At 36.3% G+C, this 13,028-nt stretch overlaps 1 protein-coding gene across 2 annotated transcripts in view; it reads right to left on the reverse strand.

The window, feature by feature from the left end:
- Positions 1-13,028, reverse strand: part of LOC149542262 (Tetratricopeptide repeat (TPR)-like superfamily protein) — a 361,357-nt gene that overhangs the window by 5,384 nt on the left and 342,945 nt on the right. Inside the window, exons 14-15 of one of the 2 annotated variants that reach the window (XM_089797253.1) lie at positions 1,938-2,052; positions 485-550 (exon numbers count right to left, since the gene is read on the reverse strand). In XM_089797253.1, coding sequence (XP_089653379.1) covers positions 485-550; positions 1,938-2,052 — 181 coding nt within the window. The remainder of the gene's footprint in view (positions 1-484; positions 551-1,937; positions 2,053-13,028) is intronic. The other variant, XM_089797252.1, reaches the window with a different exon arrangement.

The raw sequence follows: 13,028 nt of genomic DNA on the forward strand, positions 1-13,028 counted from the left end.
AAGCCTAGAATTGTATTTCCTTCATAAATTTTACAATTTATTTAGATGGAGGCACGTCTCTTGGTCTCAGTACAAAAATATCTGAGAAAAATATGATACAGAGTAGTCCATTGTTTTTTAAGCAACACTTGAAATTTTCAATAGACAAGAATTATAATGCCAATTTTCCTCCATAGTAAGGGATGTGGATCCCAAAAATAATCATTTCAAAAGAAGGGCTTACTATAATGATAGGAGACAGTGAGTTATTATATTTTTCAATGAGGAAAGAAAACAGCCATTGGATTATTGTGGATGCTAGAGCACTCTCTTATTTGTATAGCCAATTGCTCTCCTATTTGTTAAAACATTTTTACAACCTTTTAGATCTACAATATCAATGTGTTCAATATGCACTTGCCGGTTATCACAAATAATTGTATACTATATATTATCACTTGAGTTATGATGTATGCACAAATATCAAGCATGTAGCCCAAAATACCTGTGCTTCCGGATGCAACTCGAGCATTGAAATTTCCAGTGTTCCAAGCGCATTCAAAGATTGCATCTAGAAATCAAAATAATGATATCAAATGAAACAAACAGAAAATTTAGGCATCTAAAATCAATAATCAGAACATGATAATTTTGACCATAGTTGAAAACTTAAACTTGGCAATTATTTGGTTGGCCCCAAAAATTTAAAACTTGGGACTCGGAAACACTGGAGAAAAGCTCAGCAATAACTTGTTCATTGAGCATTTGAAAACACAATTTTTTCAAAATATTCTTCAAACATGCACACATTACTGATTTCCACCAAAATTAGTGTTTAATACATTCATGGACCAAATAACGAGTTCAACCTCTAAATGATTACAATGCCACTTCTAGCTATGTCATATGTAGAAGCTAGCCCATCTAGATTGATTTTTGGTACATTTTACAACATTATTTTGTAAACCATTTTCACAGCTTAATCACTTATGGGAAAAATTGGGTATTTGACTTTTGTTTAAAAAAACATTTTAATAAATATTTTTTTCCCCGTTTCTATGGGTGACCCTTTGACCCTCCAGATTTACATGCCCTAAATTGCCACCAATCATCATCAATTGCATTCCAAAAATGCAAAAACCATGAAAGGCTTTTAACATTAAGGCACAACTCCACAGAGTTTCCTAACAAGGAGACACAAGAACAAGAGGGCCAAGGACCAAAATTTTTAGATATTTAAAGTGTGGATTCCCCTTTCCATATTTGAGCAGGATATCTTTTTGCAACAAAACAAATGGTGTGTGCATGTTTCCTCAGTAACTCTGCAAAAAACAATATATCAGATAGTGATCATATACTGGACAATTTAATTGATGACAGAGAAGACAGTGTAAAGATAAATTGTGGCTGCTTAAATTATTGATTGTAATAGTTGGGTTTGTTCCTGCAAGTGAATAGCCATTTTGGGGTCCATTTCCCCATTTTGACCTTGAGCTAATTGAACGTATCCTTTTATAAGCTGTGAAAATTTAAAATGCAGAGGAAACATAGATACTTTGTGGGGAGATTGACTATATCGAATTCTGGAAGTCTGAGAATAGTCTCTCTTCATTAGCAGTGTACTAACAAAACAGACATTGAATCTAGGGTCATTTACCAATTCCCCCTGAAGCTTCATTCAATCTACCATGTAAAGAAAGAACAATGCAAATCGCATAGGACATGCACATCTGGTCAGCCAGGAGAATAGTTGATTATACATGTGCAGCTTACATTTATAGATAAACAGATTATTGTAATCCTTAGTACAAGATGAATGAAAACAATGCATTAATTGATTTCATAGCCATAGGGTATAAATCAAAAATTGCCTCCAAACTTGAAATCATAGGCTAGTAATATTTTGACTTTGTAAATCTAGTCCCACTTGAAAATGATGAGCATAAAGACACGCTTACCAGAGTTAAAAGAGCCATTTGTGCATTCTTTTCTTCTTTTGCTGGCTTTTTATGAATAGTGTCATTATCACTTGTTGCACCTATGAAGTGTTGTGTTGATGAATCTGCAATCCTGCTTATAGGGGTAACAATTATAATGTATAATCAATTGAAAATCCTTCAAGAGATTATCATGATTTTATTTACATATCTCTGACCAAAATGTAATCAATATTTTATTTTACAAATTTTAAATTATCTCAAGGTACATACAAGAACTATCATTTGAAATAACATAATAATAATATTTGTAGATTTAACCAAATTAATAAGACTTGCCAAGACCTTAGAAGCATTTCTGGAGATGCAATCTGTGCAGTGATTACCAAGACAAAAGGCACAAGCATGCATGGCAACTCGGCAAGCTAAAATACACCTATATGCAGACTCAGTGAATATTATTAAAACTCAGGAGTTCTGACATGTAGGCTTGCCAAGCCCGAAAAAAAACAGAAAATAAATATGAAATAGATTAAGGTACTGCACCAAATAATTCAAGGCATCAATGTAAGTACTAAAATACTAAAGCAATCCCTTTAATTCTTTCTGACTCTTTAATTATATACCCAATCTCATTCATTGATAGAGACGTAAGTTTTTGAGATCATTTTCAGTTTTCTAGGTGGGAAGGAATGCCTGCGAGTTTTGCTTCCAAGCATAGGAGCACACATCTCGCAGGGTTTTACACGCACTAAGAGGTATCTACTTATGACTGATACTGCATATGGAAGCTCCCATTATTCACAGAAAAACTGTTAATTATTGAATCAGTAATCTCATTCCCGACACTTAAAACAACTGCGAGTTGAGGTAGGCTTATAAGGAATTGCAGGTACCAAAACCTTTACCAATCATGAAGCATGATTTTAAGAGTCAGATTGTCGAGTCCACTAGCAGCATCATCCTTTGAGGTACTAACATTACTTAAAAGTCTGTCTGTACTTTGCGGAATCCCTCATCTTGTGATTATTATCAATGTACATGAGTGAAAGATCATATAAGAACTGTCTACTCATTAAAAACTTGTCATCAAAATTGTGGCTTGAGTATTAAAATACTCCACATGGTGAAACATACCACAACAATAAAATGACTGTACTATTAATAATTATACTATAGTGCAAAGCTCCAACTATTAGTAAGTACTCCTAAAATCTTAACAGCTATGATTAATATTTTATCTAGGAAGACTGAAATGATGTATGCTACAACCTATTACATCCCAATTTTTGACCTAGCTTGAAATATAGCCATTGAGGTCCGCATGAAGTCAGTAGTTTAATTTCATATAATTTGGCGAAATACTAAGGATAGTTGGTCATTGTGATTTCAAGTGAAGATGACATGTTAGTTGATCCTTAATTGCGAATTCATGAAATTAAGATGAAAGGTTAACTGTTATGATTATTTATGATTAAATAATTTATAATTTAATTACTGAAAAATTCCTTGCAGGAAGCATGTCGAAGGGGTGGAAGCATTGTCAAAAAAGAATTAGGCAAGGCATCACCATCACTGGGCAGACAGGTAGAGGACATAGCGATTTGAAACAGGATACATCTGTGGAACTGCATGAGTTATTTAAATAAATAATTTAATTAAAATAACTGGGTTAAAATATATAAACATATTTTAATATATCTTTCATCATATTATTTTAATTAATATTTATAAACATTCATATATGTATAAATGATTTAGCACCATTATAATTTAATAATTAATTAAGTGATGTTGCTTGTTCATATTAGATTTTAATAATTATAATAACTTTTAAAACCTTTCATCTTCTTTCTTTCTTTCTTTTCCTCCTCCTGTCTTTTTATTCTTTAAGTTGATTGAGTGACTTTCAAAATATAATCTTGTAATTGAAGGTAGCCATAAGGTCTAGGTCATTTCTATATTATGCATTCTTTAATGGACTATCGGTATTTTTTCATGCACTCCCGATCGGCTTTTTTAATCCCTAAACAATCGAGTTTCCTGTTAGCTTATATTGTGGTGATTGAACCTTGTTCTAATAATATTTTTGCCGTGATTCAAGCCAATATCATCCATCGCGGGTCTCTGAGCAAGATAGGCGGAATTAATCAAGCGAAGGCTCTTCTTCGATATTGGTGACAGAGAGTCACGTAAGAAATCTAATTAAGCTCGTGTAGTCGTTATATTTTCCATTTGATATTATTGAATGCAAAGTTCAATCTTAGGCTGGCCGTAAGACCCGAACTGTACTCAATCTACTGTTTTTCATTGCAAAAAGGTATCGTTTTCCTTTGATGATATAAGACAACGATATATGCTTGAAGCCTATCAAATTTCTTTAGAGATAGCCATTTCCATATTTGTGGTATATGACAATGATAAAAAGCCTAATGTTTTCCATTCAAGGTTTTGTTCTGCTGACTGCCTTATGTGTTAACACTGCAATGATTTGTACTCAAGTTTGATGTTTTCTTTAGATATCCAAATATGTAATTTCTTTGAACTTTTTCCTTTGAAAGCTATCATCTCAGATAAAATCATTTACAACCTGATATAATATTAGATAATTGAGATTGAGATATTGAACACAGAACACCAAGGAATTCACCAGGCGAAAATGCCAGAATATGGTGAAGAAGGTGTAAAGTATCATTGTGATCTTTAATTTGATAACGCCTGGGAATCACCATCTTGGAGGCTTGAATAAGGTGAGGAGGTGAAGAGAACCTGCAAAATGAAGTTGACAACAGTAGTCATAAATATAATACATAAACCATTACTTAGTTCATGCATGCTCCACTCATGAAGAATGTTGTCAATTTTGAGATCTTTAAGGAGCATAATCATAGAATGTGAAATGGTTCTTGTATGAAATGTTCTTGAATAACTGTTAGAGCCGTCTGCTCTAAGAATTCCAAATAATTGGGACTCACTCGGCTGTGTAGCCAAGAAAATGGGTGATGAGGTGAGAGAAAGGAATCATCAATAATATGAATTAGTATCAAATGTGATAGAACAACGTTTATCATTTTTAATATGAATTAATTAATAGCTCATGGATATTCCTATTATTGTGAACTCCTGCTGTCAAGTTGTATGATGTGTTATATACTAGAATGTCCAATGGATGGCAAGATGACTCCTATCAATTCCGGGTAGGGAGGGCCTTTCTCATTAGAGATCGTGTGGGGATATGGTCCGAGGTTGGGTTGTTAAGCCCTTGACAATGTTTCACCTCTCTCAAAATGTCAAATATGCATCGGATAGAGATAAGCTATGCATTCAATTGTTTATCGAAAACAGGTATTATCATTTTTATTTATGAGGAGGTAAGATTAAATTGAGTTAATTTATTGTTACCGTTATTTTACACCTAGATGCAAGATATATAATTATGGATTTTTTTTCATTTATATGGATATGTAATAACCCCAATAGGTTATAACTCCTTCAAACACCAAAATTCTTTATACTTTAGTTGTTTGACATTTCGTCAAACACTTTGCAGGCAAGCTCTGATACCACTGTAATGACCCCAACAGGTTATAACTTCTTCAAACACCAAAAATCTTTATACTTCAGTTGTTTGACATTTCGTCAAACACTTTGCAAGCAAGCTTTGATACCACTGTAATAACCCCCCTCAAATCTGCTCTCAAAGATGCTGATTGAAGGCTCAAAGAATTTTGTCAAACAATTCACATGCAAGAGACATATGACTGATATAATATTTCAGCTTGCTTTAAATGACTTTTTTCCAATTTGCATCAATGAGAATCTAGTGATAGAAGATTACAATGAACTATACAATGACCTAACATGAGTGTGCTCCTAATTTTGACAATATTTAGTGCATATATATGATCTAAGCATGAGAAATGAACACCTACAGCCAACTGGCATTTTTACAAACAGTTGGTATGCAAACTAACTAGCTGATAAATAATGAGATTGAATTGCTTAAATGACACCAGCAACTATTATCTTTTTTATTGCAATCAAATTTCTAATACAATGCTCATGAAATATGGCCAAGACTTTGGCATTTACATGGATTACCAAAATGACAATGCTGGTATAATGCACACTTACAGCTGAAACTTATAATACCCTAAAAAAAGCAATACTAACAAAGGAACCTGGTTGTAGATGGCTGTAATAATTTTCCTTCAATGCTGCCCCTTCTGCTTTACTTATTCGGCCTGCTTTTTTGGTTCCGCTTTTTCCGCTTGCTTTTTCGATTCTGCTTTTTCCGCCTGTTTTTTCAGTTCCGCTTTTTCCGCTTGCTTTTTCGATTTCGCTTTTTCCGCCTGCTTTTTCGGTTCCGCTTTTTTGGACTGCTTTTTCGTTTCTGCTTTTTCGGATTGCTACCCTGTTGAATCTCAAGACCATATCTTTCAATGGCGTCAAAATTTTCAGCTTGAAGGGATTTCATCCTTCAAACTATTGAGAAATAACCTCCAAAAAATTCTCCAATTTCTTTGATATTTCCAACCATGCGTAAAAGAAGCTCTTCCATTTCTTTTATAGTGTTCTCACAAGAGCTCCATTCTTCGTTTTCTCAATGTGGGATAAAACATAACTCCCTTTATGTAACTTATGTCTCCAATGTGTTATAAAATAAAGGGGACTCTTTTAATTTAAATATTTCCCACAAACTATAGTCTATGCATTAATAAAGTTAAATATTTAAATTTAACTTTATAAAATAGCTTTATCAATGCATAACAAATCTTATTAATGATAAACATGTCTTCTTGTCGATTTTAAACAATTACCATTGACATACCGCTGCCACTGGATGTCCGACCATGTCCAAGATGACTTACTATAAATAGTAAGTATGCCCAAAGTTGCCTCAGAACCCATCAGAAAGACCTGCAATTGAAACTATCTAGGCCAAATGGCCTCTAAGTCCCTTTAATGTCCTGGTTAGCCTACAGGACAGTGGGAAAATAGGCCAACGACAACAACATGCTATGAATGCTAAAAAGGGAACATTACAGTCCGCCCTTCCCAAAATTGCTTGTCCCCAAGCAATGGTCGAACAACAACCCAATCAATCCACCTGGATCCCAAATGTAGTCATGAACTATATTGTTGTCAGTCAACATAGGCTCTTGCAACAACCTGTGAAAATTAACCAAGAGGAATCCGTAAATGAATCGTGAATCACGGTGCGACTGATCTCCAAATCCACTACTGCCACAGTCAGGAACCCACGAGGCACAAACTCTCAAAATATTAGACCCCAAGTAGAGTAGATCACCCAAACTGTCAACATAATAAACACCATCCACACAACCCATCGTGTTATGTGGAATGCACACTCCAACTCTGCTACAATGGTGACCACTCCCACATGAAACTGCACCAAATACAAAGAATCCACAAACTGTACATCTACTGTAGTTAACACAACTCTGCAGATTACCGGCCACTGTCTCATAACCATAACACCCATGCACTGCTAATGGTGAATAGTCATTACACGGTAGATAGCAAAAATGAGAGCCCAGTCCAAAACTGTCTGCCATCAACTCCTCAACACATGGATCAAAAGCAAACCAATGAACATATCCTTTAGTATAATGCCGGTAAAAAGAACCAATCTCAGTCAAAGACTCATCCTGCAGACGTGATATGACCAATTGTGACTGATCATCAGCTAAGTCAGAGGATGATATAGCCAAGAGTGTAGAATCAACAAAAACATCACTAGTCTCTGTGCCCTCCAAGTCAAACATATCACAATGCTCAGCTGCAGTGCCCAACTCAGTTGAACCTGCCTCCAGTGGAAATGGATCAAATATGCCAATAGTAGTGTCATGGACAGATATATCCTCATCTCCACTACCTCTATCAACCTCAACCATGGACATCCACGGATCACTAGACACCACGATCTGTGATTGTACAGAATCTGGTAAAGACTGAAGTCGCTCTAACTCCATGGTCACCTTAGCCAAATGAAACTGTGACTCCTCAAAAGCCAACTGTGTACTCTCAAGAATCTTAGAAGTCACCTCGAGCTGCTGAGTAAGCTCACTCACCTCATCTTCTTTGGCCAATAATGCATCGTATGCTATACTTCCCCACTCCATAAGATAATCTCTATCGGCTACCAATTGCATATAATTTTGTCTCAGAATCCGGATAGCCTCCCATAAAGAGTGGATCTTTGTCAAGGAAAGATAATTGCCTCCCTGCTCATCACTAGTAGGAGAACCCCATCCATAAATTGCTAACAACTGACGAGCAGCATTGAAATGCTCGCAAGCGATAGAAATGTCTTGCTCGCCAACTCTCAGCTGACTAGACACATGATTGTGCCGATTGGTCGAACTCCTATACTCTATCCCTGGTACACTGTCCAAAGGAGTAACCTCAGAATAGCTATCATCTGTAATACTCAGATCCTGGGACTCTTCTGTAAACTCTGTCATATCTGAGAGATCATCAACCCATTCCAACAAGAATGGTCGACTGGATATATGAACAATGCCCAACACAGGTGTGTAAAAACTAATTCCAGCATCAAACAAGTTGTTGGCATGGATGAGAACTACACCTTGCAAACTACTAATCAAGTCCATGATGATGCACTAGATACTACTACCAAGGAATGATAGATATCTCTGGTCAAAACGATCCCAAGTACTAAGATAAAGTTCCCAACATCTAATCCATGAACGGAAACCAGCTGGCAATTCAAGTAAACTTCTCACCTGAGTAATGTGAACAATACCAACTGACTTCACGCACCTGTCTATAATCTTTGAATCCGGAGTGTGAATGCTAGACATACTCATATCATCATCATGTGACCTGACTGTAAAAGAAAACTGAGTCCCTGCTATACGCGCTAACTTTCGAACTGAACTCACCTCAAGACAAAGCTCGTCCACGTGTCTCTCAGAATCCTGGAGAGCCAACCGAGTACACACCAAGGAATTTCGAGTATCCTCCAGCTCATGAAAAAGCCGGTCAACCTCCTTCTCCTCCTTCTTCACTGCATCTTCCTTGATCTTTTGTAAGTCGTCACAAGAAGAACCTGTTGTGACTCCTTTCTGTCTCTCCTGCAGTTGAATCATCCAAATGTGATTCTCAATCAATCCATGTATCCTGTCATGATGAGATAAAGCCGTGACAATATCCTTGTCCCTTGTCTTCAGCTGGCTTGCCAAACCAAGTGAAGAGCTACTAGCCTTTATCTCATGTGAAGAAGCATCCAACTGTGCTTGATACTCATTTTCTGCAAAGTCCTGAATGCTCACTTTCTGATCAACTGTACTATCCTCAAACATGACAGTATCCTCAACTGCTGTAACTTCATCCAGCCCAACTATATTGGAATCACTATCTGTGTTAATCATGCAATCCGTTGTGCCTATGATATCACCTTCTGATGCAACTGGCTCAACCTGCACAACATCTGAAACCTCTTCTGCCTATGAAGATGATGTAGATAAACCATTACCTGAAGATGTGCTAATGTCTCCTGTATTGAATCAGCATGTCTGTTAAACTCCTCATACAAGTTTATGCCTATCATAGGGAAGGTACGATCCTTAGGCCTATCAAAACGTTCAATCAATCTTTTCGTAAATTCCACATATGAGGTAATGTGTGCATGACCCATAGTGACCATACCATGATGCCACCACTCGTGTGCTAACCCATCCAGGTGAATTGCTGCATACTTAATAGCTTCTTCCTCAAGCATAGGGTTCATTTGAAAGTATGTGTCAAGCCTTTGAATCCAAGCTCTTGCTGTAGACTTCCCTGAGCCATCGTAATATGGTAACTGAAGTTTCCCTACTTTCTTCTGTAGCTCATAGCTCTTGTTCTTGTCATGTCCACATGGCATATGCTTCATCCGCACATCTATATACTCCCTAAAGGTGATTGTAGCAATAAAATCTGGACCTCCAGCTTCCCAATCTCTCCTCAGTTGGTCCTGTATATAAGTGATCTGGGGCTCTGGTACGGGCTGCTCTGGAGCTCTAAGAGGAAATATGGGAATCATAGGCCGCGAACTCACTGTCCTGGTTTGCTGGGGTGCATGACCAAAATTGTTCCCAACTTGTTCGCCTCCATTATGTGCCCCATCCTGATTATTACCATTCTGATTATTTCCTCCACCCACATTAGCATTCAACCCCATTTGACAAGCCATCATCTGCATCATAAGCTCAAATCTTTGACTCTGTTCCTGTGCTCTTTGCTCTGTTGATCGCTGCCCCTGTGCGAAAGTGTCTAATAATTGTAAGAATCTTTCCTTTCCCTGATCTAGACCGGCATTCATTTTGTCAAACTTTTTTCTCTCTATCTGGCTATTCCAAATTCCCTATAAAACCTCCACAGGATGGCAGGACTTATAGCTCTGATACCACTGTAATAACCCCAATAGGTTATAACTCCTTCAAACACCAAAATTCTTTATACTTTAGTTGTTTGACATTTCGTCAAACACTTTGCAGGCAAACTCTGATACCATGTAATGACCCCAACAGGTTATAACTTCTTCAAACACCAAAAATCTTTATACTTCAGTTGTTTGACATTTCGTCAAACACTTTGCAAGCAAGCTCTGATACCACTGTAATAACCCTCCTCAAATCTGCTCTCAAAGATGCTGATTGAAGGCTCAAAGAATTTTGTCAAACAATTCACATGCAAGAGACATATGACTGATATAGTATTTAAGCTTGCTTTAAATGACTTTTTTCCAATTTGCATCAATGAGAATCTAGTGATAGAAGATTACAATGAACTACACAATGACCTAACATGAGTGTGCTCCTAATTTTGACAATATTTAGTGCATATATATGATCTAAGCATGAGAAATGAACACCTACAGCCAACTGACATTTTTACAAACAGTTGGTATGCAAACTAACTAGTTGATAAATAATGAGATTGAATTGCTTAAATGACACTAGCAACTATTATCTTTTTGATTGCAATCAAATTTCTAATACAATGCTCATGAAATATGGCCAAGACTTTGGCATTTACATGGATTACCAAAATGACAATGCTGGTATAATGCACACTTACAGCTGAAACTTATAATACCCTAAAAAAAACAATACTAACAAGGGAACCTGCTTTACTTTTTCGAACTGCTTTTTCGATTCCGCTTTTTCCGCTTGCTTTTTCGATTTCGCTTTTTCCGCCTGTTTTTTCAATTCCGCTTTTTCCGCTTGCTTTTTCGATTCCGCTTTTTCTTCCTGCTTTTTCGGTTTCGCTTTTTTGGACTGCTTTTTCGTTTCTGCTTTTTTCGGATTGCTACCCTGTTGAATCTCAAGACCATATCTTTCAATGGCGTCAAGATTTTCAGCTTGAAAGGATTTCGTCCTTCAAACTATTGAGACATAACCTCCAGAAAATTCTCCAATTTCTTTGATATTTCCAACCATGCGTAAAAGAAGCTCTTCCATTTCTTTTTTAGTGTTCTCACAAGAGCTCCATTCTTCGTTTTCTCAATGTGGGATAAAACATAACTCCCTTTATGTAACTTATGTCTCCAATGTGTTATTAAATAAAGGGGACTCTTTTAATTTAAATATTTCCCATAAACTATAGTCTATGCATTAATAAAGTTAAATATTTAAATTTAACTTTATAAAATAGCTTTATCAATGCATAACAAATCTTATTAATGATAAACATGTCTTCTTGTCGATTTTAAACAATTACCATTGACATACTGCTGCCACTAGATGTCCGACCATGTCCAAGATGACTTACTATAAATAGTAAGTATGCCCAAAGTTGCCTCAGAACCCATTAGAAAGACCTGCAACTGAAACTATCTAGGCCAAATGGCCTCTAAGTCCCTTTAATGTTCTGGTTAGCCTACGGGACAGTGGGCAAATAGGCCAACGACAACAACATGCTATGAATGCTGAAAAGGGAACATTACAGGATATCAAATATAAGTATATTTCTAAACTTGAGTTACTGTCATAGTTAAGCAATCGGAAGGAAATGAATCTGAAGCCCTATTTGATTCCGTTGTCATGGAAGCACTAAATTAAAACTGTCGTCGTGGAAGCCCTAAATTAAATCCGTTGTCACAGAAGCCCTGTTTGATTCGATTGTCGCGGAAGCCCTAAATTAAATCCGTCATCGCGAAAGCCCTAAAGTAAATCTGTCGTAGCAGAAGCCCTATTTGATTCCGTCGTCACGGGGGCCCTAAATTGAATTCATAGTAGCAAAAGTCCTAAGTGATATAGTGGTATTAGAAGCCCTAATTGATCCGATGGTATGTGATGCCCAAATTTAAAATATAGTGGTATTTAATTGTAATCATCATTTGATTTTAAGATAGCAGTTTGTAGATGATAGTCATCATATGAAATTGTTATAGTGTAATTTGTGGACTAACCTGGGTGGTTGTAGAAGTATCCTTAGTTTATTTTCGATCTTAGTTTCCAAGGTATGTGGTTTTCAATTTCTATAGTAATTTCATTTGATGGTATTTCATGTTTTTAGTTAAAAAAATTTGTCTAACTGATTTTAACAATAAATCTTATTCACATGAACATGAATGATATAACTGTCTTCCTATGAAACGAAGTAGTAATTGTATTTCTTTGAGTATGGTAGATGTTAGTTTAGACCCTGTAAAACCGGATGTTACATATGGTATCAGAGCGCTAGGTTGAACACTGAAATCTTGGGTCCAACACTGTTTCTAAGAAACTGAAAAAGTAAATGTTGAAAAAGATTTATTTTGCATAACGGATATTGCAATAAAAAACTGGAAAAACACACTGGAAAATCATTCAGAATAGCCAGGAAGGCTGAAATGATATAAAATGGACAAATGTATAAACTATTAAAAAGATAAAAAGGATTGACAAGTTGAGTGGTGGAGATCGGGTTTGTTGACCCAAATTTTGAAATCCTTGGCCAGGGTGGAATTAGGCTGATTTGTCGAACAAGTGATCTTTGTCCAGACGCTTCAGTTATATTGTCGAATAACTATTGGGACTTCAATTAGGCTGATTTGCTAGAACAAGTGATCTTTGTTGATTGTTCAGACGCTTCACTTAT

The sequence above is a fragment of the Cupressus sempervirens genome, chromosome 8, assembly GCF_028749045.1.
Source record: "Cupressus sempervirens isolate cs-2001-9-10 chromosome 8, ASM2874904v1, whole genome shotgun sequence".
Classification (NCBI taxonomy): Eukaryota; Viridiplantae; Streptophyta; class Pinopsida; order Cupressales; family Cupressaceae; genus Cupressus; species Cupressus sempervirens.